Raw genomic sequence first — 26,003 nt, forward strand, 5'->3', positions numbered from 1 at the left:
GGGCACCGTGCCACAGAGTTTATTGCGTGTGCATTTCTCATAAGCAAAATGGCTACGTACTGAGGCGGATGGATGTGAAGTCTGGAAGAAATTACAGTATGAACAGCAGTTCTTAACTTCCTGAGGAGGATTTAAGTGTGTATATATATATATATATATATATATACACACACACTGGAATGAATGAGACTGTGCGACTGTGAGTTACAGAAAGCCAAATGGGGAATGTCTGTGGATGTGTGAGGGCTGAAAAGGAAGAGCAGTGTTTAGATCCTGCCAGAGCTCCCTTAAGTCCAGATAAACATTCTCCTGGAAGAAAATATTTCAGAAGAAAAAGGAGAAAGAAATCAACAGAGGAGGGATCAAGTTCAGTGCCTGTTCAAAAAAATGAAGAAAAACGACAGTATGAAGTGGAGATTTCAGCAAGCACTGAGATTCACCCGAAAGGTGCAGGATTGGCTGATTCCTTCCCCGGGAGAGTGACAGTGGCTGGTAATGCTCTGCCTGTGAGTACAGACCTTTCAGTTGATGTTGTTAAAGCAAAAGTTTTACTGGGTGAAGCAAAGAGTGATTCTCTTTGTGGGGAGAGCTTTCATGGTGATAATCAGAGGCTCACCAAGTATGATGAAACAGAATCATGGTTAAAGAAACAAGACGAGGAATTCAGAGTAACCCTGTACAGGGAAGTGGAAATACTCAGAGGATGGCAACAGGAGATAATTAGTATTCCTGAAGAAGTCTAGTGGTCTTTTTTATGGAAAAGCAACTGCCTTGGATTCTGCTATCCACACTTTAGGCAGACAACATGAAGAAGCTGGGTTAAACATAACTTCTTGCAGGATCACTGAAGATGTTTCAGAAAGCAGTAAATCTGAAAAGTTGCATCACTTTCTTTCTAAAAGCAAAAGTGATATGCTACTTGAACAAAAGAGATTTTATCCTGATGCTGTGCTTTCCCAATTGCTGAAAGAAAAGGCATTATTTAGCACTCCTCCAAACAGGAGCAAGGTAAATATTTTGGCACAGTACGTTATCTTTGAAAGTTAGCTCAGAATAAGAATTGGAACAGTATTTTTTCTATTACAAAAAATATCTTCACTTTGCTGTGTATAAACCTTTTATCCATGCTATGATACTACAGGTAGTTGTAGGACAGAACATGTCACTTGATCTTTTTCAAAGGCTAAGTAATAACTATACTTTAGGAGCCTTGATATATCCTTGTGCTGTTTTTCTGTCTGTAGTTTTATCTGTTTCCTAATTTAGGAAAGAGATTTTCATGTTAAAATGTTGCTAGAACATGGAGTGCATTTTAGAGAGTTCTTATTCAGTATCTGCAGTGAATTTTCTTACCAACTCTTGGTGGCCTTGTATCAAGGAAATGAATATTTCTAATTCTTTTTAGTTCTTACCAGTAGGAAGGGAAGAATGATAGAACTACATAGCTTCAAATAGAACAAGTGAATATCAATCATGTTATTAATTCTCTACACTTCTTTTAAAAGATCTTTCCTCCCAAACTGTCTAGATGACCTATTAATATTAATTATTGAAATTCTCTGTTCCTTTGAGGATATCATTATTTTGTTTTTACAATAAAAGAAACCAAAACATGATCTTAGTTACAGAATAACTGAAAGAAAGCAAATTTTTGGTATCCATGCTTACCAATTCCATCCATGTATCGGGGCAACTGAAATCTGTATGTGTGGGTCAAATGCCGATAGCAGGATCTGGTCCAAAACTCAATCCCCTTTCTCAAAAAGGACATCTGAGCTTTGACTTGAGTGAACAGAGGGAAGAGCCATGTGCCAAACATATTGTTTCTAGCAAAGATCTAACTAAACTTCTGTTGCCTGTATAATTTCCTTTTGTAACAGAAATCAAACAGTACTTCACCTAAGCTTAGTTTTTAAACACAGATAACACACCCATTTACAACACACAGTACACACTAGAACAAATAGCCTTCTAATACACATGCAGATCTTTGCCCTCCTAATCTTAGCTGGAATTCAGGAAGGGCTTAGGAATGTTCTTTGATTTTTACAAAACGTCACTGCTGAGTAAGAGAGTGTGAGGCCTTGTCTGTTCAGCCAAATGTGGCTGCGTTTTCCTGTGTAATGACAGTAATACAGTTTCTAATACTGCTGCAGTTAGTACTTTAACCAAGTGTATAACTCTTGTTACTACAGAGGAAGGGGAGGGAAAAAAAGATTTCTGTTGAGCAACCACATCAACACTGATGTTGAGAAAACTCTTCATGGTATGAGTATGAAAACTACTGACACATAAGGCTAAATGCCTCAGTTGCTGAAATGTCTGGCTTTCAGTTCAGTTTCTTTCTCAACCCAAGATTCTCAGTATAAGCAATTTTAAGAGCACTGAGGTTTGACCTGTAAACGAATACAGGAAAAACTAGATTACAGACTTTAATTACTTTACAAAGTCATAATGACTTTCCTTCTGATTGCTTTTGAGTACTAACCAAGCATTTTAATGTCTTATATTTCTGTCTTTTATTTACTGAGTAAAGCTGTTATTTATGCAAATCCGCAAAGTTCCTGTTATTAGTCTGGGCTGATATACAAGGTTTGCAGTTACCAATCTCAACTTTTATCATTTTCTTTGCCATAATTACAGAGATCAGTAGCCTCCCCTCACCTTGTCAACTTATCTATGCCTGTAATCTAGTCTTACTTACACAATGCCTGGGATAATGGAAAGTGTGCTGGCTTTTCAAACAGAGGCAGAGACCATAGGAAACTCATTGGTACAGATGGATAATTTGCACTGTCACAGAGATATGATGTTTTACTCTCTGAAACAGCATAGTCCCCTCTACTGAAACATATTCTTTGAGTTTTCTTCTGTGGCACAGTTTCTTATTCATGTAAAAAAAAAAACAAACAAACAAATTTTGTGTTCAAATATGTGCTACTGCAATATCTATATTTTCCTGTTTGCAAAACAGCTTAGAGGGGTGTTCTGAAGCATTGCTCCTGACTGCTCTCTAATAGCTTCGAGAAAAGTTTCTTACTCTCTGCTGAGGACTGATTTTTACAGCCCTTGTTCCTAATACAGGATGGTGAATTCCTCAAGAAAGATGTGCTCTGGTACTGTTCTAGCTCAGGCCTGTCATAGAGCAGATGGCAGTTAAGGTCAAGAAGTTGTGAATGAAGATTTAAACGGGCTTACTGCAGCAGCTTCCCTTCTCAGTGGTGTTTTAGCACGGTGCAGGTTGAGTGGAAAATCAAGGCTATAGTTTTGACTTCCCTACAGAGGATACTACTACTGTGATATTTGCTGTCTCGTGTTGAAACAAGCCATGGCTTTCATTCAGGATAGCAAAGGATAGCTACCAGCTGGTGTTACCAACAGTTTTTGGTGGTTGTCAGCTCATGTTGAAACCAATAACTTCCATGTATCATATTATCAATCAGTGTAATTGTTTTTCCAAGCTAATTTGGGGGAGTTTCAGTTCTGATTTATGGATATAAATATTTCTTTTTTTTTTTTTAGAAAAAAAATCTAATATGTAAACAGAATCAGTCATCTACTTCCAGTATTCAACTGTTGTCTTGGCTGCAAGTTCCACAGCTGTTTTGTTGCCATGCATCTACATAGTGTTTGATGCAGTGTTTTTCTTACCTCATGTACAAGACTAATAATAATCTGCAAGAAGAAAAAAAACCAAGCACGTGTTAGAGTCATGTTAAAGGCAGTATAGTTGTTTTTAAGTTAAAAACTGTAGATTATTTGTGATCAGCTTATTTAATGAAATACTTCTGGCTAAGTATCCCTCTGTTTATTGTTGCAGTTGTCATTGCAAATAATTGTAAGATAACAAGATACCTTCCAACTATGTCCACCATCATATAATCACGTCTTATTTATTCATGTAGTACAGTCAAAGGAGGGAGAAATGCCAGTTGGTTTTGCAAAAGTCAGGAGTTTTGCTTTATTGGCACAAAATTGTTTACTTCCTTGTAATACTCAAAAGAAACAGGTGCAATCCACTGTAAATGCTCACAAATGAAGGAGATCTGTAATCATTGATGGAACTAAAAAACTAGGGCTGTAAATACTCTGGGCAGCTCATCTAGGTGATCTCTGTACCCAGAGGCAAGATAACTAATTGAAAACCATTCTTCACTGATACTTGTTCTTCTGCGTCTGCCTTGTTGGTGGTTTCACATATTCTCCAAGTGATTTTTCTCTTGCTTATCTGTATTTTCTATTGAAAAGAGGTTTTATCAGAAACCTCCCATGCTTATTATCATTAATTTTTTCCATATTCCTAGAAGAGTTGATTTATTTTCTTTTCTGCAACAGCATTTTTCATATTTGAAGACTGTTTCACATCTCCCCTTGGTTTTCCCTACTTTAGACTAAATAAACATAATTTTTCAGTGTTTCCTAACAGGTCACATATTTTTAGATCTTTGTCATTCTTATTTTTCTCCTCCTGTCTGCTTGAACTGATCTGATGTTGTTTGAAGAGTTTTGCTCAAAGCTGGACTCTTTATTTCTCTGTGTTCTTCAGACTTTTCTGGTTTAGGCTAGCTGACATCTGAGTGCATGTATACATCATACATCTCTATCCCATTATATATTTTTGTGCAGTGAAGTACATTAAGTCAAGTTTAGACTTGTTTCAAAACACTGGGGATAGGATGAAACCAGAGGAAAGACATCTTACTATCTGTATGAGTCTTGGTCTTCTTCTATTTGCAGTGTAAAAATGAATCACAGAAATCCAGCACCACTACTGATTTCTTTTAGAAACTCTTCTCTACCTTGCTCTTTGGGCTCAAAACTGTAACACTGAAATCAATGGAAGGAAAGAGCTTGAGGCTTTTTGATGTATATATTTTGCATACTGTGTGATGAAAAGAGAACTGACAGGCATGTGCAGTAGCAGAAGTGAATGAGTTCTCCCAGTTACAAGCAAGAGAGTATTTAGTGCCAATTAAGACTTTGATCCTGAAATAGAAGGGCTGTGCAGAGAATTACCTCTGTCGCGTTCTCTTGCATAACTTTTAATTCACAAGCTTTGAGATAATTTGGAGAACTGGATCTCTAGCAAACAATTGTTAAAACTCGTGCAAACCCAGTAATTTGTTCCATGCTTAATGAATGAATGTCCTCTAGTAACAGTTTACAGTGAGTAAATTATAGGCTTGTGAGATATGAAAGGTTCACACAAACTTTGCTTGGAAGGACAAAATCTGACTAGTAGAAGATTTGATCACCCCCTAACTTATTTTCTGTTCTAGTATTCTTAATTTAATAATCTTTCTGGTTTTCTGCTATGGAAAATGGTATCAGAAATATTGATGGTAATGCACAGTTGTGAGTGAGTATCAATACTGTCCTTATGGGGCTATTAAAGGAAAGATGTGCACACTCCCTCTCTCTGATATTTATTTTGTGGTGGTAGAATTTTACTTGTTAAGTAGTTTCAAGTTACTAGGGCATCTTGCAAAGTAGAGCTTGTATTTGTAAGTGTAATAAAATGTAGCCCTTTGACTCACCATTTCCCTCAGTGTATTTTTATACTTTTAAAAAATATGAATTCCGTGTTTATGAAAGTCTGAAATGTTAGCCTTGGAGTCTGAAATACTTTATTTAGAGAACAGAAGTGCTCAGGCTGTTTCACTTCTCAGGCTGATCTTGGTGTTCCTTAACCTGTGGTGAAATGAGCTACCTCCATGAGTGAAATGCAGTTTCAGTTTTTAAACCCAGTCTAGTCTATTCCTTTTTCTTCAAATGGCTAACCAGTGTGGTGAACGGTGCCTGGAAGATTTTGGATCAAAAACATGTTGATCTTCATTTAAGGAGCTAAATTAATGTTTTAGCCATCCAAAATTGCAACAGTGAGCTTGCCTAGTGGTCACGTTCAGAGTAAGAAATGTTCTCCTTGTGTTTGTGTATGTAACAACAGATAAAAGTATGACCTTCAGAAGTTGCCTTGATGTTTGAAATTACTTGTTTCCAGAGGAATCTAATGTGCATTCAAACATGCTGCGTTAGCACTCTGTGCAGCCTGAAATGTACATAACCATCCCTGGTCAATTAACCGTAAAGGAGGCTGAGCATTTGAACTTAGCAGTGAGGAATGGCCATTAACAAATTATGTTGTTAGCTTGCTCATGCTACAGTATATTAAAAAATCTGATAATTAAGGATTATACACAGAGGACCTTCTGAAAATGACAGGGAAAAAATATAGGGTTTGGGGAATTTTTTTTTTTTTTTTTTTTTTTTTTTTTTTTTTTTTTTTTTTTTTTTTTTTTTTTTTTTTTTTTTTTTTTTTTTTTTTTTTTTTTTTTTTTTTTTTTTTTTTTTTTTTTTTTTTTTTTTTTTTTTTTTTTTTTTTTTTTTTTTTTTTGGCTAGACATCTGGCACTTCCAGATGACGTCATCTCTTTCAGAAGCGTTGTCCGGATAAGCGGTAAATGGTTGACTTGGTTTATATTGTGGTCTGGTTGTTCTGTGATGAATAGAAGCTAAAGCTACTGAAAAAACACTTACTTTGCTTTCTTGCTTTGAAATACGAAACAGTAAAAGTAACCCACAGAAAAAAGGTCTTACACTACAGATAAGTTCCCTGCATTTTGACAAGAAAATTTTCAGTGATTTCAAGTTGGTCTTTTGCCACATCTGTTGTCTTCACATACACAACTCATCCCATCTGTATTTTTTGCAATTTCACATAGTAAGTACTCTTTGCAGGATTTTGATACCTAGAAAGTTACAAACAATCACAACTGCATGTGTTTTCTTCTGTGTTTTGAACAAAAAGAGGTAATTTTCCCCCTTTTTCTTTCTTAAAAGCCTGCAGTGTTGAAACTGAGGACAATAGGATGCAAAAAATGTGCTCAGATCTTCTGAGGTTATTTATGGGCTAGTTGAACAGTTAAAACTGTTTTGCTTTCTAGCATTGGTGCCTGTATTTTTTCCTTACCTACATATCTGAAGAACTGCATTCACAACTTGTGATTTGTGGATACTTGAATAGGAAATAATGTAAATTGATTTTTTCTTAAATTAAATTTACTTGCAATTTACTGTTTAGCTGTAAATGCTCATCATCCCCTGAAAGTGTGAAAAGTGGTAAACCAGAAATTGTAGTGAGAGCTGTGGAAGCTTCATTGCCCTGACATCCCCAAGGCCCTTCCTTTAGTCCCCTCCTTCCTAGTGCTTCCCACCGCCTTGTCTTAGATAGTGACATAGCAACATCAGTAGGCAAGCTACATCTCTTTCTTCTTGGCACTGTGTTTTGTGTGGCTCTAATGTGAGAAAACCCCATAATTTCCAGCCTAGCCTCTCGGAATTCCCCCTGTCAGAGCCCAGACAGAAGATATCTTTGTGTGCAGAGACTTGGAGGCCAGAAGACATTGTTATGACCATTCCATCTGACCTCATGACCATAACTGTTTACACTAGAACAGGATTGCTGGAATTGGCACAGCTGAAGCTAAGGCTGTTCTGCAGCTAACTCGAGCTATCTGTGGGCAAACCCCACACTGAGGTCTGCCCTCAGGCTGGCCCCAGAGCCAGAGCAGACCTGTCTCTCCCTTCGGTGCTGGGTGTATGCTCATGGCGGGGCAGCCTCTTCCAGGTGGGCTCACGGAGGTCCTTGGTGTCCACCCACAAACCGTGGTGTTGTCTCAAGCCTCATTGCCTCTGCTTAAGCACCTCTGTCTGTTTTTTGTAGTGGCTAAGCTACAGTACTTTGGTCCTTATACAGTGCCTTACAGTACCTGGGTTCCTAGTGTTCTTCATGATAACACTCTCTGCTTTGGATAAGTGGTAAAAGGTGATCGCTTAGAAGAAGGACAATGTATACAGTGGTAGTTTTCAAAGCAAACAGACTGAACTTTATTAGGTGAAAATTTAATGTACTTTAATTTAATGTACTATAAATTAGTATTTGAATGTAAAATTCCTAATATTTTCTTGCTTTCCCTGACATAAAGCTGATAATCCTTTGATAGTAAAACCTTTTTAATCCTTGTATAATGAACTAAATTAATGTTTTAGCCATCCAACAGTGATCTTACCTAGTGGTCATGTACAGAGTAAGAAATATTGATAATCCTTAAATAATATGAAAACAAGCTTTCTTTATCAGACAGAATTTTTATTGATATACTGTCAGTCTTTCAGTGATTCCTAAAAAGCCTCCCAGAAAATTTTGTCCTAAAGCTGTTATTATCAGCTTTCGCTCTAAATGACTGTTACGGAATTTCAGAACAGCATGTACTATAAATTAACCTTTTTTAAGAGAGGAAATTTGTAGCTAAATAAAGTATATGAATAATATAAATATGGGTATTGTACAGGTGGGACTACAGATGTATAAAACACATTAGATTTCATACATAATTATATAGCATTTATGTATAATTGGTATCATACATTATATTACCTGCATAAAATAGATATAGTTAAGTATTTTGCATTATGCAATAGTATTTCACTGTCCCGAGAAATTAGGAGACTGAGAACTGGCTAACTGAAGAAAATTATGAAGCTATAAATTTTGTATTTCGTATTGAAGACACTGGGAGCACATGAGCATAAGACTTGAAAGAGCATTAATGCAGTACATAATCATCGTATTTATATATGGAGATAACAGGTGATAAATTCTTCAGCAATTCAGAGTGATTTTCTGCAATATTTTAAATATTGTTATGGGTTAATGTTTATATCAACTGTATTTTAGATATCTGATATCCATGTTACTGGAGAGTCAGAGGACATGTCTGCTAAAGAGAGACTGCTCCTGTGGTCGCAGCAAACAACGGAGGGTTATGCTGGAATACGTTGTGAAAATTTCACTACCTGCTGGCGTGATGGAAGATTATTTAATGCCATCATTCATAAATACAGGCAAGTACTCCATTTGTTCTCTTGGAAACTATTAATTACAGCATTTTAGTGTACGTACACAGGGCTGTGTGGTTTATGCCTGTAACAGCTGTGGAGATGACACTGACTCTTCCTGGGCTATTTCCTGCTCTTTACAGCCAAAGGATGCCTCGTTATCCTTTTCATGCCCCTCCTTCCTCAGAGGAATATCTCCATGACTCCTACACACCTCTCATGGGGCATCTCCAAGCTGCTAAGAAGAATGTCCCCAGAGTTCAGTCTTCTACACAGTCCCTTTTTGTCATAGTGATATTTAAGGGTAGGATAGAGGCAGAACTGATCACCAAAATCCACAATTGCACTGCTAGGAAAAGCCATCAACTACTGCATGACCTGGGATATGTCTGAGATCCCTGGATTCTTCCTTGTATGACTTTACCATGTCCCTGGAATATAGAACTTCTTCAGTATTTATACTTGGAGATGCATCTCCTTTAAAATGGCCAAGTATTCTCATGGAAAATGTGACCAGCTGGCTTGAATGTTCTCAGTCTGTGAAGGGGTTTGTGCTACTGTATGTTTTTGTGACTACACTCTTACAAAGTGAAGCAGGCATTGCTAGAGCCATTGCTGGCTGTGGCTAGAGTCTAAAGGATACAGTATGTTAACTTGAGATACAGCTGAAGGTGTCTACTGACAGGAGAGGCTTTCTAATTCTGGTTTAGAAGTGAGAACAGGTCTGTCTTAACAAAGCTGACTTTGGCATCAAGCTCATCAGAGGAACAAGATTTAGTCATTGCTGTGCTCAGTGTTCCCTCTTGGTTGGCAACATCTCTCTCTTATCGTATATTTTTTGGTTCCTGAACTGAATAAGAAGGTTTGTGCCTTAAAGGACCACATGGGAGAGTGTTCTGGCTGCTGGCCTAATTAGTGTGTACTGACTTGTCCTTTACTACACAAAGCTTTCTGGGTAGTTTGTACTGTATGCCCTGGAACATATCTTATGGAAGTCTTAAGAGTACATTATTTCCTTGGTGTAAGATGAAAGAATGTCCCTAGCAAAGCCAAATTTCGTGTGTTTTCATGCAGCTATAGGGAACAGAGCCTGCAGCAGATTATTCTGTTCTTGGATTTCCTCTCATGAGACCACTTGGCCAACCACAGAAAGAAGTCTAGGCAGACACAACACACATGTGGTCCTTTTAGGGATTAGGATAGTGAAGTAAAATGGGAGAAAAGTCAAGCAGGTGTAGCCTTTTCCTGACAGGATGTGTGTAAAGGCTGTAAGCATCACACATAGTGCTCAAAGTCCCAGAGAAGTTAGCTGTGGCAGTGCATAACTTTGTGGTAAAATGAAGCTGCATCTGAATCAGTGAGGTCTTTTTCTAGCTTTGCTTCTGTTCTGGGTAGCCGGTTGGGGAGGAAGTGCATACCAGCAAGAAAGTCTCTTTTAGTAACATTGGCAAGACAAAAGGAAATAGCTGGCAAAAGGCTAGACTGTTTTACTTCAGGACAGAGCAGCCAAAAGAATGAACATAGCACAGGCAAGTATTTGTAAAAATAAACAATATGAAAGGTAATAATTGGAGAAAAAAAACACTGGGAGCTTAATGAGATGGAATAATGGAAAATATTTTCCAGAGCTTCTTCATATCCTTATACATCTTACATAGAGCAGTGTAGCCTTTACAGCTCAGCAGCTAGTAGTTGTGGTACAGATCAATTAATAAGTAGAGAAAAACTTGAATACTGTCCTTCAGCTGTATGAATGTTAATGCCTTGGGATATGACTGAGTTACTTTGCTGGAACAGTGTTTCTTATGTTGCTCCATGAGTTTCATTCACGCTGTCTCAGCGGGGAAGGAAAGGCACCTTTGACATGAGTGTATTGCACAAAGCAAATGATTCATTGGCTAAGGAGCAGAGTCCCCATTTTGTGTGCTTCTGTGCCAGTTTCCATTTAGCTTGTCTTCTTCCTGTAAGCATAACTTCTCCACATAAGGATCCCATGTCCTTCTAGGGAATGTTTACCGTGCTTATCTAACATGTTTTTGCTGTGAGAGGTTACAGGTTCTTGGATTCCATGTGCTGATTGAATCAGTGAGATTCTTCCACTGATTTTAGTGAGTTTCTATGTTTCTTTCCTTTGCTGTTTTGTACCATTAAACCACAGATAATAATTTCCAGCTATTGCTCACAAGATAGGAATGATCTTCCCAAACAATCATCTGGTATTTTTAACTACAGTGTTTTACTCCAGAGAGCTCCTTTAAAACTTGGTTTGTGTTCTGAGCAATACGCAGGTTAAACACTAAAAAATTGACATTTCTGGCAGTGGTTCTCCATTTGCTCTGTTTGTCTGTTCGAGTAGCTTCCAGTTTGTGGATCACAGGTGATCTCAGGATCCACACTGGGCATTCTTGCAGATGCTGGTGGCTGGTTTGCTCCATCAGGGTGGATGAGCAGTTGTGCCTGCTTGGGTGGGACTGTGGTGCTGCCACTGCGGAGCACCCCCCTGCCAGTGGTGGGGCAGTGTGACAACCCCCCTGCACCAGGTATTCTGTGCTCGCTGGAGATACCTCTTCTTAGAGAAGCACTGTGAACCCTGGGCTGGGAGGAGCATCTACTCTCTGTGAATGGGGGACAGGGCTCTTCAGGTGGGACATGACGAATTCCAGTCCTGGAAGGGATTTAATTGGACTCAGACTTAATTTTAAGGTCATGACACTTTGTGCTATTACAGTAATAACCAGAAGGCTCAAATACCCAGGCATGTATCTAGAATTGCAGTTGTGCTGCGCCACAGCTAGCTGTATGTTGGATAGAGAACACACACCTACCCAAGCCAGGGTACAGCAGTGGGGGCTTCCCAAGGAGGTCTGGCAGGGCAGGGCCTGACAGCCAGAGCCTCTTCCACTGCCCCGGCTGGGAGCAGGGCAGCTGGGGAGGGCACCAGGGCTGCCCCAGCCCTCAGCATCAGGGACCTCTCTGGGGGTATGCTGAGGCTGGACTGGCATGTGTGCTGCTCTCAGGTTGGCTGTGCCACTGCAAGGGCCATAGCTCAGCCACAGGCCAGAGGTAAGAGCACCAGTAGCTCCCAGAGGGTAGGAGCCACGCTGCCTCTGAGCTGAACCTGGTTGCAGACAGGCAAACCCCATGCTCACAGCCCTGACACCAAGGCTGAGAGGCCTTTTCTGGATGCACCATCAAGAACACGAGCTACACTAATCCAGTATGTCTCTACAGTCAGTCGTCCATGAGACAGGGAGATATCACTGTCAGGTTCTAGGTGACAGGATGGGAGTGGCAGGTCATAATTACCTCCTCTCAAGGCATAAGTGATTTTTTTTAAATTGCAAGTATGCACCAGCTTCATGACTTCAGGAAATTGCTGAAGCTGTGAAGGGTTGGGCGAGGAGCTGGGCTGTGACTCATGCACGAGCAGGCAGGGAGCCTCTCCCTTCGGTGGAGCTGGCAGCATGCCTGCTTTTAATGGTAGGTTAGAATTGTTTTGGTTTGGTTTGGGGTTTTTTTTGGGTGTTTTGTTTTTTTTTTTTTTTTTTTTTTTTTGTTCTGACGGAGGATCCCAGCACCTTTTGGTACAAGCCAGCTAAAATTTATGATCCAGAACTGCAGGAGTAGTGCATGGACATGTCATATCTCCTTGTTCTCTCCAAGAAGCATGGGAGAAGCCCCATAAGGCCAAAGTTTCCCTGTCATGACTAACTAATATGCACTGCATCATCTTGGCAGAGATTGGTGAGTTCAGTGGGTGATCCAGGTGCCTCCCTGTCTCCCTGTCCTTCCTACACCCACAGCCACGGTGGCAGTGCTGCCCTTCCAGTGTCAAGCAAGGGATGTGGGCAGTGTGCAGGTGCTGGATCACATGCACTGAAATCAGTCACCCGTTCTCCTGAGCAAGTGCAGGATGTTTGTTTTGTGTCTTGTTGAGCAACAAGGGTTAGGATATCAGAGCTTTCTATTGTTGCCTTAAGAGACCGAGAAAAAAGACTCCAGGCCAATTTAGTGTATAAGATAAGATAAAGAGAGTGGGTCCTTTAATTAGCCCTCAGGCCAGGGGAATACACATAGTGTGAGTAAACCCAGACAGTGGTTCTATGATTTTATAAGATCCATCCAATCCCAGATCTGCCCACCCCCTGGTTTTGCCCAGTTCTGCCCCTGACATGCCCCTTCGGGAATTAGATCTGGAGGCATCTGGGACCCCTTCTTCCTCATCTTCATCTTCTTCACAGCACGGACAGTCCTTGGAGCTCCTCCAAAGTTCTGGGCTTGAAGGTCACTGTGCCTGTGTGATATCTTCTGGTCCAGGCCTTAAAGTGTTCTTCTGCAATTCTACCTTGAAAAGAAGACTAAACACACTAACAGAATTTAGAGGGATTGATATGAAATGGGGTAATAGGGTTGGGTATGTGTAAACATTATGCTACACGGTAAGGGAGATAATACAGCTACATTCAAATCCACATTTACTGCACAACTACTTCTAAAATCTACAAAAGTTAAAGAAGTCCAAAAAGCTCTGAGCCATCACTATAAAGGCCTTTCTTACTTCCATTGAGAGCATGAATAAGTTGCCAGTCATTTTGCAGTGCTCATCAAATCAAGGAAAGTAATTTTATGAATAACAGAAATGAGAGGAAAAAGTTGCTCTGTTTGAGGTATTTGGCTCCATATAAAACTTGATTTTTTTCCCCCCACCGAATTTAGAAAAAAGTAATTTATTCTCATATGAGAAGATTCCTTATGTTTTCAACAGTTTCCAGTGGTCTGTGTTTATATGGTAAGATTGAAGATTACTTAGCTGAACTTTTGAAGAGTATATAAAGCTTCCATTTACATCTTGTAGACAGTTAAATCCCTGGGACTGAACAAGGCTTCCCACTGGCCTCAAGAACAGCCATGGGGGGTGCTCCGTTGCAGGCCCTGGATTTTATTTTAATCATAGAATCATAGAATGGTTTGGGTTGGAAGGGACCTTAAATATCATCTAGTTCCAACTCCTCTGCCATGGACAGGGACACCTTTCATTAGACTAGGTTGCTCAAAGCTGCATCCAGCCTTGCCTTGAACACTCCCAGGGATGGGGCATCCAACAGCTTGTCTGGGCAACCTCTTCAGTGCCTCATCACTCTCATGGTAAAGAATTTCTTCGTAACATCTAATCTAAATCTACTCTGTTCTGTGGGAATACTTGTCCTTACACAGAAAGACCAAATTAGATTATAACATTAAAAAGTGAGTTTTAATACTGAACATTACCAGAGTTGTTAATGATTTTATTTAAATATATCAGTTTTTCACGCTCTTTTTTTGAACCTCCACACCTTCCTTCAGGTATGTGGTCAGGCCATTAGTGAAAGTTACAGATACATCCAGGAAATTAAAAAATATGCTGTATGTCTCATGTGTTTTATCCTTGGCCTCTTACAGCGTAATTTTTCAATGAAGACGTGTGTTATTTGCTTCAATATGTTGTGTTGGAAGAAATCTGACTTGAGGCAGTTTCAAAAGTACATGATGTTTCTTCTTTCATGCCATCATATCACACATAGCAAAATCTCGTCAGCCAGACTTAGAAGTTGGAGGCTGACTTTAATTAGCATGTAATGCCCAGATTTTTCTGGAGATTCTGCCATATACAGCCTGGGATCTTCATTTTGCAGCTCTATCACTTCATATATTTCTAGTCTAGGCTGTGTTTTAGGTAAACGCTCTTGATTTGTGTTTTGATTTTCTTCTTTACATGCCTTTTGCCCAGGAAAAAGAAATACTGATCTTTTAGAACTCTATCCCAGTTATACCCCCTATATATAGAAATAGTTTGTGTCTGTAGAGTGAAGACTGCTCTTATTTTAGTAGGAGTTGCATGCCAGATTGGCCCTAGTAATCTAAGTTACAGATCTACATTATACTTTGCAGATGCATTTATTTCAAAGTAAAGCAAATTCAAATAAAAAGTTATACCAAAGTAGCAAACTAGGTTTTTTTTATCTCAGACTGCCCTGAACCTTTAGTACATACAGAATACAGGAAATTTTGGTTAAAAAGTGTCTGAAAATGGAATTTAAGAAATAGCAAAAATAATAACTGTAAGATTTACAATTAAATATTACCTATAGATACTTCATTAAGAACAGTGGCTACTGATACTCAGAAAACAGACAGACCAGCTCATCTTACTTTCTAAAGAAAAAAGATGGAAGTATGGATGACAGAAAAAGATTAATGTCATACCTGTATGTTTTTGTAAGAATGTGTGCAACTCCTTTTTAAGTTTTATTTTTGTATTCTCCCAACTTTTATAATAGAGAGGTAATTTTGCTTTAAGCATTTACAAAAGGAATTCCAGCAGGTGTACTATGTCCTTGTGTAACTAGATAATAGCATTTAATGAGTAGCCCCAGTGGTGCCTATGTGGTGAAAAAGCATCTGTTCAGGAAGCCCTGCAATCTTAGTTCTCAAATAAAGCCATGTTTTTAAAGTTCTAGTCCCAGGTGTTAGGTCTGTTCTAGTAAACAAAGTGGATCCAGACCCTGCTCTCCAGCCCTGAGGGTAAGTGATACAGCAGGGCTGATGTCTGCATGGCTGAACTCTCCTTCTGTCCCCCAGGCAGGGTGCAGCCCCTTGAGGGCAGTCCTAGGTCAGTGTTATCCCTTGAACTGGGCTCGTGTATTGCCTGAGAGAGTGTGATCACAATGGGCTGTGGTCATACTATGGGAAGGACTAGTAACTAAAGGTTGTGGGCCCTTGATCTGCCTTCTGTACACTTTCAGCATAGACCTGTCCAGTTATGTCTGGACTTCTAGGTGAGTTTCAGCAACCATACAAAATGTGAAAGACTGGTTAGGAGAAAACGAGGTAAACTGTGTTCAGGTTGGGCAGCAGTCTGACAGCCAAGCAGGGCTGTAGTCTTTCAGGGTTTAAGACAAGAAAACTATTGAGCTTATTTGTAATGCTCTTCCCAGGCTTGCTGAGACCACATGCAGACAGTTGTCTACAAATTTCAGCACCACCTATCAAGAATTACAAGTATTAGAAATGCTGCATAGAGGGAAAGTGGTGATAGAGCACAAGAAAAATGGTTTTTTACTGAATTGTGTAAGAAATGCGAGGATCTGATCCAGAGGAACCTTTGCTACTGCAAAGCTTTATGCAAAACTTTAACGGTGCCTGTAGTTTTAAGTTGCGTACAGATTTAGAGAGTGAGGGAGGAGAAGATGGCTACTACTCCTGGACAAAAGAGAAAGAGAGGCTAACAGTGAATGTGGCATGGAAAGAGTGTAGGTACACTGACTGCTTCATGTGGGAGGGAGAGGAATAGATGCTGCAGCATGTTCCCAGAGGAAGTAGCAGTGTGACAGCTCCATAAGTACTACATAAAGTGAGAGAGGGTCACAAAGCTTTTCTTTTGAAATATTGCTATACTAACTCTGTATGCTTTCATAATTACCAAGTGGATATTTTTCGGGGTGTGGTATACCAGGGAGCAAGCTATATTCCTGCCTGCTAAATAACTGTTCTGGTTTAGAACAAGCTGTTTCAACCTTACCCAGGATGGTTTGCTGTGTATGTAGAGTTGGTTGAACACTAAGCTCCTGGCTGGCAGTGCATATGGCATCCCGCTGATGTTAAAACATGTTGCAACTGATCAGGTACTGACATGAATACATTCCTTAAGGGGAGGGGTAGTAATGCCTCAATTTGCTGAAACATGTTTAACACCCTTGGGGAATGACTGAGAAAGAAACTAAATATTACACAGTGTCAAACCTTAAAATGCTAAGGGATATGTTTTAAATAAAGAGATTAGGTGGGTCTGCTAGCTTTGGCTTGCTGTTTTGTGACTTGTAATTTATTGTTACCCAGCTTTAACAATAAGAAAATGTGAGTTTGGTTGTGTTGCTTTCCCTTTCCACCCACCTCATTGTTGAAGAGTGTGGTTCTTTCTGTTTTCAGCAGTTTTTGTTATGTAGAAGAAACAAACTTGGCCTTAAGAACTGGCAATTTGGGAAAAAATAATCTACATTTCATATACTTAAAAATAATGACAAGCAGACATGCTTTTAATATTACTTGTCTGAGTATATTTCTAATGGGTTTAGAAATAGCAAGTTACCTCAGCTGCAGTTTAATTGGATGCACTCAGAAGAATTCTGTGATGGCACTTGGTAAAGGCACTATTAAAATAGTGCTGGAAGCGTGCCTGCAATATTAACATCTTGTCTTGTGGTGGTGGTTAGCCTTAGTGGGTATTAGATGGAAGACTTCCAGTCAGTTGGGTTGATTAATTTCAGATCTGGACTTAAAATGATCCCTGTGTATGTTGTACTGGATCCTTCTGCTAAGTAGCAGCTGAATAACGGTTTCCTTTTTGCAGTAAGTCAGGAAAAAAAGAAAAAAAAAAAGTTGGGATGAAATCAGAGCTTTTCTCTTGCCTAGGCCAAATAGGAAAAAAATGAAAAGTAAAGCTTTTAATTGAAAGGCTAGTTTTTTGTCCACGTATCATGTGTTTCTTACTCTTCAATCTGCAAAGACCGAGACATCTAAGGGTGTCATAAGTCTTTATCCAAAAGGGTATTGTGTCTGAGCAGCAGTGGCATATGTGCCCATGATAAATTGCACTGGGAGAGGTCTTGGTCTTCAGGCAATGCCTTGGCAAATTTGTGGCACATGGAGAAATGGTTGCCTCCAAAGCAGGATGGCACGAGGAGCGTTTAGGAAATGGTTTGAACTCATTGCAGTACCTCACCCTGCTTCCTTGTTGGTAACTGTATTAGTCCCACAGGAAGCCAGTGTGTCAAGCAGTCGCTGCTGTCGTCTGGAGGGAGCATTCTTAGGATGCAGAACAGAAAAATAATTTGATTGGGTTTCTTCATTGTCTTTTCGGTTTTCAAACACTCCATTATTTATAATTATTTCTGTAGATTGCACAGTGTGGATTGAGGTTAACAGCTATAAGCCTTGTTCCTATTTAAATTTTTTTATAAGTAAAAAATTGACAAAGTTACTGCACCCTTTCTGTAATGACAGAAACAGCTCTTAGTACAAAGAGAATGTAAAATCTGTTTTTAAAGCTAGTGAAAAGACTGACAGATCCTTTCTAATTTCATTCATGTGTGTACTGATCTTGCAACCTACATTGCAAACTTATTGCCAAGTTACGATTAGGGTTTGTTTTGCATGGCTAAAGCTGAACTCCACATTTAACTAATAGGTCTTTGATATTACAATGTCTCAATTGTGTCTTTATCTAAATCAATTGGTAGGGCAAGCTAGAGGTGAAGTTTTGTGGTGGTAACAAGGATGGGGCAGGAGGCTTCAGTAGGTTTACTAAAATCGGTGCTTATCAAATCAAAGGCATGCACAATAGAAGAAATTACCTGAATTAGCTGTGTATATTGTTAAGGGCTAAATTAATAAGTTACGGTATCTGATGGTTTCTGTTTTCCTTATTTTTAGTGCAGTTAAAACATTCATTAATTTTTACTTGGAAGTCTTGATATAGTATGTTGGGATGTCTGAACAACAGACAGGAAATGTATCTGTAAGTAGTGTGCCCTTGTTGCACCATCACTGGCCATACATTTTTCAGATTCATTAATTGTATCTGAAAATTTATGTGAAAAATTATGAAAAAATACACAAAGGGGAGCTGAAGAGTTCAGATCACATGAGAATTTTATCAGCTCTTGAGGTAATAAAAAGGCATTATTGTTCGTCTTTATAGAAATGTTAAGTGAAATCTGTAGACACGTAAAATCAAGTGTGGTGCAGGCATTCCTGTCACACCAACACAAGAGAAGGCAAAACCAGAAAGAGGATACGAGTCATAATGATCATGCAAAATGCATTAACACAGTATGTCATTGAGGCTGAGGACTTGTGGAGCTTGAAGTAAGTGTTTGCCACATACTTGAATGAACAGTATACAGAACTGTATGCAGCAGCATGCTTTTTGGTTTATTGCAGTTGTAAGAATAAAAATTTCCTATAATGATAGTTTTCAATTAGAAAACTTCAGTTTTCTCTAAATTCTGAAGTGTTGCCATGACGACACTGCTCAGCTTCACTCACTGGTTTGATGCGTTGGGGTAATTTTTGTATCACCATCTCATGTGGTAGTTGAAGATGTTATCGTAACATTATGGTTGAGCAGTCATTTTAGTCTCACATTTGAAGTTACATGAAATATTTTCCCTGTCTTGCCCCCCCTAGAAGATAATTCTAAAAAGTCACAAAATATTTATGTAAATTAATTCAAATAGTTTGTGGCAGGTGGCCAAGACAGAGGGTTTCGTGGAACACTTTGCACTTGTTTTCACCATCAAACTTCCAGTAAAGTGTTGAATGATGAGCTATTAGGGAGAACCTAATTACTGTAGTAAAATTTTGGTAGCCTTTCTGAATTTGTTTTGTATTAATTGAATGACAACATCTTCAAGAAGTCCTAAACAAAACCGCAGTAATCATTGTTATAAAATCTGTGAGATCCAGTTAAACAATTCTGAGTTTAAAATGTACAGTATTGCTTTACTTTTCTGTCAGTCTCAAGACGTGTATTCATTGAGGAAGCACAGTTCATGACAGGGTTGCAGTTACCTGAACTTTTACTTGATAAAATGAGTGGATTTGGCTGGCTCTAAAGGAACTCTTAGATTCTGGATAGCTTGCTAGATAGGTTTCACTGGATGTAATGGCCAGATTTCCACTGACTATAGTGAAATACATGTAGACACTGACACACAGACACCGAAATTTCAGTGTCTGGATATCAAGCTGAATCTCACCATTTGTTACTTTCCTCATCCTCATATCTACATGTAATAGAGACCTTGTGATCTTGAGGAAGTATAAAAGCTGGAGGTTCTCAAGTCTTTCTTTGTTATTTCTTGTCCTGTCTGTGTGAATCTGTTAAAAAGAACCGAACCCATGCTCAATAAAAGTGACATTCATATCCTATGAATGTGCAAGGCTGATTACTTATCATCAGACCTGTCCTGTGCATCACTCTTTGCAAACCTCCTTTTCTGGACAACTTCACTTAATAGTGTTGAACCATAGTTTGGAAGTCCTGCTTGTCTTTTGAGTGACTATTTCCTCTGAAGTACAGCTGCACCCCATTCTTCTTCATTTAGGTGCTTCATCACACTTAGGTCCATGATGTATCTTTCATGTTTAGTTTTCTAGCTTTTCTACTCAAATTTTGTTTGAGTAGACCCATGAGCCCCTGGACCAGTGCCAAAGAGCTTGAGGCAAAAAAGGTCATCTGGTTCAGACATCTGGATATCTGGTTCAAAACTTACTTTTGCCGGTTGCAGACATTGGCATGGAAATTAGTGCTGACATTTGTACCAAGGTCTGAGACTGAAAGTTCTTTTCTTAACATAAATCAAATAACAAAATTAAGCTAGAAAAACTCCTCATGTTTTATATACAGATCCTTCTGAGACAAATCTTTGTAAAGAATCTAGAGCTTCTGAGAGGGGGGAAGCCTAGGATTTAATGATTTAGGATGGGGTTTTTGACACCAAGGAACCTGCTACAGAACCATATGCTGTGTGTATGCATTGTGGGCCTTGATTCTGATGATAAAGGGGATCTGTTCCTCCTTAATGCTACAAAGTCGTACCTCCTTGCCATTTTTGAGCAGAAACTTTCCTCTTCTCTCTAAGTGATCAGACCATCCCTGAAAAAAGATCAGGAAAATGTGGTAGGCATGTGTATTAGGAGAGGGTACTTCCAACACTAAAATTAGATCTCGTGGTCATGACAGTGTACAGAGCACTGCATACGCAAACATGAGGCATCCATAGAAATGTGTGGGTCACAAAACCAGTATGTGTTAGTTGAAGTCCAGCAGGCATTCTCACTGTGTTGCTGCCTCAGTCTTTCTCAAGCAGGATCTTTGGCAAACTCTTTTGAACAAGACTTTACATGAACATTTCGTGTTTTCTGATTCCTTTCTTTGTAATGTTCTTCCATTAACCAAAATCTTTAGAACAGGTGATCATATATCTCTTGTGCTCTTTCCTGAGATACATGTTGAATCCTATCTGTTTCAGTAGTCTCTCTTGTCTTTTTTCAAATTTTATTCTATGACTGTGTATTCTGGCATGATCTTTAATTTATTCCAGTAGTCTTCCCATCCCTGAAAAATGCATGAGTCTTTCTGGCACATTTTCATTCATCTACGATCAATGAAACAAAGTACCTGTTTAATTTTATAAGCATTTTCTAATTACATCAGTGGAAAAGCTAACTGGACTATAGTGACGTGATTTACTTCACTCTGCATCTTCAGTCATATTTTCTTTCAGAGTTCTGCTGGAAACTCACAATGTTGGTATTTTTGCTAAATATAAACTAAGCATGAAATACCCTTTAATATCAGGTATTACTCAGGCAGTGTGCAGACTTTTGACGGAAAGAGAGTTGTGCAGATTAAACAGCTAAGGTGGTTCATGTAAATAACTTCAGGTTTGTCAGCCTTCTGAACCCAGTAACAGTATTTTCATGTGGAATATTACTCTGATGTGTATATATATCCTTTAATAAAGTTAAACAATGTTGTAACTTGGGCAACTGTCATCCCGGAACAGTGAGGAGAAGGATGTGATTTCTTCATCACTGAGTGGGAAAATTAAAGTTCAGTTAAACATCTTTTTCCATTTTGAGATATCAAATCCCTGTCAAATCTAATCTTTTGTTTATTAGGCAAATATTGTAGCTGCTAGTTTGGATCTTGAACTGTTTTGCTAGGTATTAAGCTCTGGCAATGAGAAAATCTACATGTACCTAACTTTATTTATTATGTACAACTCTTTGATTTCAAGGAGTTTTTTTCAGAATAGAGAACTTGCATTTGATCCATGTAACTTGCATTTATAAACCCCTTAAGTTCTTTTTTGCTGTTCTGCAGATATTGGTTACTTGCTTCTCTTTGTGGTGCTAGGCATTTTTTTTCTTGAATTGATCATAATTTTGTCAGTTTCCTAATTCAGGTGGCAGTAATCACACCTTTTTTCCCCCACACTTCTGATACAAATTGTGTCTAATTTCTAACACCTACACTAAGATCTCGAATGGCAGGCACTAGTCTTTTTATAAATGAAATGATTAATGACTCTCAATGTAGAAACCAAACCCCTTGACTTAGGTGTGGCTGCAGCAGAAACATCTTCTTTGCATGGAATGTTCCAACTCAACTAGTGTTTGGGATGTTTATGTGTGTGTTTTCATGGCAAGGCCCCAGCCCGCTGAAAAATCTTCCATAAGATGACTCACGCTATTATGACAGAAGGTACAGTCATTGACTATTCCTTAAAGTACATTTAATTTTATTTGTTCTTGATTACGCATAAACCCACTTAATAGTGCTATGCAAATTGATATAAAATATATTTATAATACATGACAAATAGCTTCTATAAAATTCATGCGTTTTCTCTGTAGCCTTAAAAAAATGAAAGTGTTTGCCATGATGGATGATGCTTTTAAATCTAGTGCTTACTTCAACTAATACAATTAAATAAATACGTATTAAAAGGATACTCATCACAACAGCAATTTCAACAGCTAGTAGTATTTCCATTTAGTGGACGGGTACCTCTGCAAGCTTACAGCACATAAAAATGACATTTTTTCTGTTTTAAATCGACACCACCCCCCCCCCACTATTAAACAAAAGGAAAAACGTGGCAATCTGATTTCCTGAGCCATGTTTTTTGGATGCATTTTTCTTGGGCTAAAAAAGCCTTTTACTGAGCTCTGGGAGGAAAGCTCCATTTCCTGTGGCTTTCCAAGGTATCCCCTCTACTATTTGCTAAGAGGAAAGGGTGACCTGCAGAGGGGGTCTCCAAGCCCCCAGCACCATGCACTTGCTGTGGCCAGTACCGAGTGCTTTAGCATTCAAGTCATAATGCATGTCTTTGCCCTTCCATAACTCATCAGTAGACTTGTTTTCAGTCAGCTGCGTGGCTTTCTGTCTACTTCGAAAAATCAAAGGCAGGCACTATTAAGACAGACACGAATGCCATCCTCTGTTGTATTTTCTTGTAGATCAAGACTTTAGATAAATATAGACCAGTTAATCTAGGTCAGTATGCTATGTGCTAAGTGTATAATTAACTGAAAATAGCAGTATTCATTGCATTTTTTTCTGGGTTCTTAAGGAAAAACTGGAATAACCCTATTCTGGTAGGAGTTGCAGGGATGGGAAAGTATATTTAAAAGGTGGGGAGGCATCTCACAAAGTGGCTTTTCTTCAGCTGGGGGCTGAAGCCACAGCACCAATGTAAAATGATGTATTATGCATGAGCAGTAGTTTTTATTGATTTTGTTACCCATTTCACAGTGAGAAAAATGTTGCTTCTTCTTCATCTAAATGAAAGCTTTATTCTAAGGAGATTATTGTGTCAGTGTCTCTGCAGCTTGCAGCTTGTTTTCAGGGAATAGTCAAGGCCTTTACAACTTGTCCTTTCATGTTCTGAGAGTTGGCAGCGTAAAAGATTATTCTTGGGACATTTTTATCAAGCATGAAACAAATTTAAAGAAGACGAGGAAAAAAAAATAACCAAACTAACAGTGTTACACCTAGAGAAACCTGATTCTCTTTTCAAAACTGCTGTTAAAGCAGTTTATGGCTGAAACCAGAGTGCTCAGTTTTCTAACATTGCCATTTATTTTTCATTAATTTTCTGTGCTGCTAAGAGCAATGGTGATATTGGTTTCATTGCATTGTTTTCGTTGCTCTGAAATGCAGAGAAGAATAATGTGAGCTTGATCATGCTTCCACTAAGCATATTGGAAGCGGAAAGTCCCACTGCTTTAGGAGGATTATGTTCCATGGCTAAAGTTTTATTATTAATTAAATGTTCTTTCTAGACATAATGGGTTCTGTGTTACTGTCTGTCTTACAGACTTGTTTTCAAAAAAGCACAAGAAAACCAGGGATTCTGAATGGCTGAAAAGCAATAGATTTTTATTTACAGTGTCCTTGTAGTTAGTTCAAAGACAAGGTTGTATTGAGTTTCCCAAAGTTAATACCATTTTGTTATCAAGGGAATTTGGGGTGTTGCCAAATGAAATGTTATAATTAATTTTGAACAATGTGATATTTAACAGTTTTATTTCTATCTGTTGCAATTATTTAAAGTTTCTGCTAGGTAAAGCCAAGAAGATAGTTTCTCTAGAAACAAAAATGAGAAAATTAAAGAACTTAATTTTTCACTAAAAGTTGTATGCTGATTTTTTTTTCTTTTGGTGTTTTTTGAGTCTGATTTTCAGTAGTATAGGATTTCAGTTGCAAAGGTTTCAGACCCTTGTGGCTCTGGTTAGCTTCAGTGGGATGATCTTTTGCTCAGCATCTTTGAAAGTCCCTTCCTTTCTGGTGTTATCGCTAATAGAATTCCCAGTGCTGAAAGAGGCAGAGAGTAACACACTCTGCACTGAGAACTGCATGATCTAAAAGCCAAGTCCTACACAGCAAACTTAAAGGACAACAGTAGTTTTGGTCTGTTCAGCCTGGAGAGAGGAGACTGAGAATAGACCTCACTGCAGTTACAACTTCCTCGTGAGAGGAAGAGGAGGGGCAGCCACTGATCTCGTCTGTGGTGACAATGACAGGACCCAAGGGAATGGTCTGAAGTTGTGTCAGGGGAGTTTTAGGTTGGATATTAGGAAAAGGTTCTTCACCAAAGAGTGTTCGGGCACTGGAACAGTCTCCCCTGGGAAGTGGTTACAGCACCAAGCCTGACAGAGTTCAAGAAGCATTTGGACGATACTCTCAGGCACATGGTGTGACTGTTGCGGATGGTCCTGTGCAGGGCCAGGAGTTAGACTTGATGATCCTTGTGGGTCCTTTCCAACTCAGCATACTCTGTGATTCTGAAGTTTTACATTAATTTAAAACATTAAAGCATGGATGCTGATACAGGATTGGTACAGGATAATACTTATGGGCCTTAAAAATGTTTACAGTTAAGATTGGCTTAAGACAACTATTCCATTAAAACAAGCGTGTTGTGGCTGGCAGTGGAGTTTAGCAGGATGAAGGTGTGCATGTGTAAGTGCAAGGAGCGGAGAGCTTTCTCTAAGAGAACTGGCAGCAGTGTTTAACTGAAAGGAGGACTTCAATGCCTGCTATATGAAGACTTTTTTAAAGCTCCAAGGAATAGATTAAAGTGATATTTTTTGTGACTAAACTTTGTTACTGTGTGGGTTCTGACACCTGGTGAAGAATTTGATGAAGAATGACTAAAAACTTGTAAAAGCAGTAGAAATTAACTCCCTTATGTAAAAGAGAAATAAGAGTTCAAACCCGCCCCCCCCCCCAAGGGCAGTGAAAAGGATGAGGTGTCATAATACAATGGCAGTGCACATGAATAAATATGCTTAAGAAAATAGAGATGTATACAAGGGATGGATAGAAACTTTAGCTTGTAGATAGAGAAGTGACAGTGTTGTAGTTGCTTGTGTTTCTCAGTTAGCAGTGACCTCAGCTTGTTCAGCTGATTTTAGTGAAATCCTTAAACCTCTGTTGCTGTGTCCATCCATGCTCTTGATTTGATTTACCAATACAGCAGTGATTTAAAACTGGTAAAGAGTTGTAACCAAGTGTTACTGTTCTTATTTGACAGGCCGGACCTGATAGACATGAATACCGTTGCTGTTCAAAGCAACCTTGCAAATTTAGAACATGCTTTTTTTGTAGCAGAAAAACTTGGTGTTGCCAGACTTCTGGATCCTGAAGGTAAGAGAGTTGCGGAGGGCTTTGTTGCAAAACCCCTAACATTAAAACAGAATTCAATCTGCCTGCAGGTTGTAGCATATTTGTGGGCATTCTTACAACTATGTGATAAGGCACTGTTCTGTCTTGCTCTTTCAGATGTCGATGTTTCCTCACCTGATGAGAAGTCAGTAATAACTTATGTGTCATCACTTTATGATGCATTTCCCAAAGTACCAGAAGGTGGCGAAGGCATCAGTGCAAATGTAAGTAGGAGAAAAATACTTATGCTTCATTAATAAAATTCAGGATTTCAGATCCAGAATGTTAGCTGGGTCTTCCATAGCACTGCTGTCACACTTTTCTTTGAT

General features: G+C 38.9%; 1 protein-coding gene and 1 long non-coding RNA gene across 2 annotated transcripts in view; one reads left to right on the top strand and one right to left on the bottom strand.

The window, feature by feature from the left end:
- The window catches only part of DST (dystonin), a 303,925-nt gene that overhangs the window by 127,218 nt on the left and 150,704 nt on the right, over nucleotides 1-26,003 (top strand). Inside the window, 3 exon segments of the mRNA XM_027888673.1 lie at nucleotides 8,737-8,903; nucleotides 25,544-25,656; nucleotides 25,792-25,898. Of these exon segments, the coding sequence (XP_027744474.1) occupies nucleotides 8,737-8,903; nucleotides 25,544-25,656; nucleotides 25,792-25,898 (387 nt within the window).
- On the bottom strand, nucleotides 19,747-22,097 carry LOC114059814. The gene is made up of 3 exons (XR_003571740.1): nucleotides 21,976-22,097; nucleotides 20,536-20,592; nucleotides 19,747-19,814 (listed from the first exon to the last, which is right to left on the bottom strand). It is a non-coding gene; the product is annotated as an uncharacterized LOC114059814 (long non-coding RNA).

This window comes from Empidonax traillii, unplaced genomic scaffold, assembly GCF_003031625.1.
Source record: "Empidonax traillii isolate 1590-97213 ecotype Southwest subspecies unplaced genomic scaffold, ASM303162v1 scaffold243:size714344, whole genome shotgun sequence".
NCBI classification, from domain to species: Eukaryota; Metazoa; Chordata; class Aves; order Passeriformes; family Tyrannidae; genus Empidonax; species Empidonax traillii.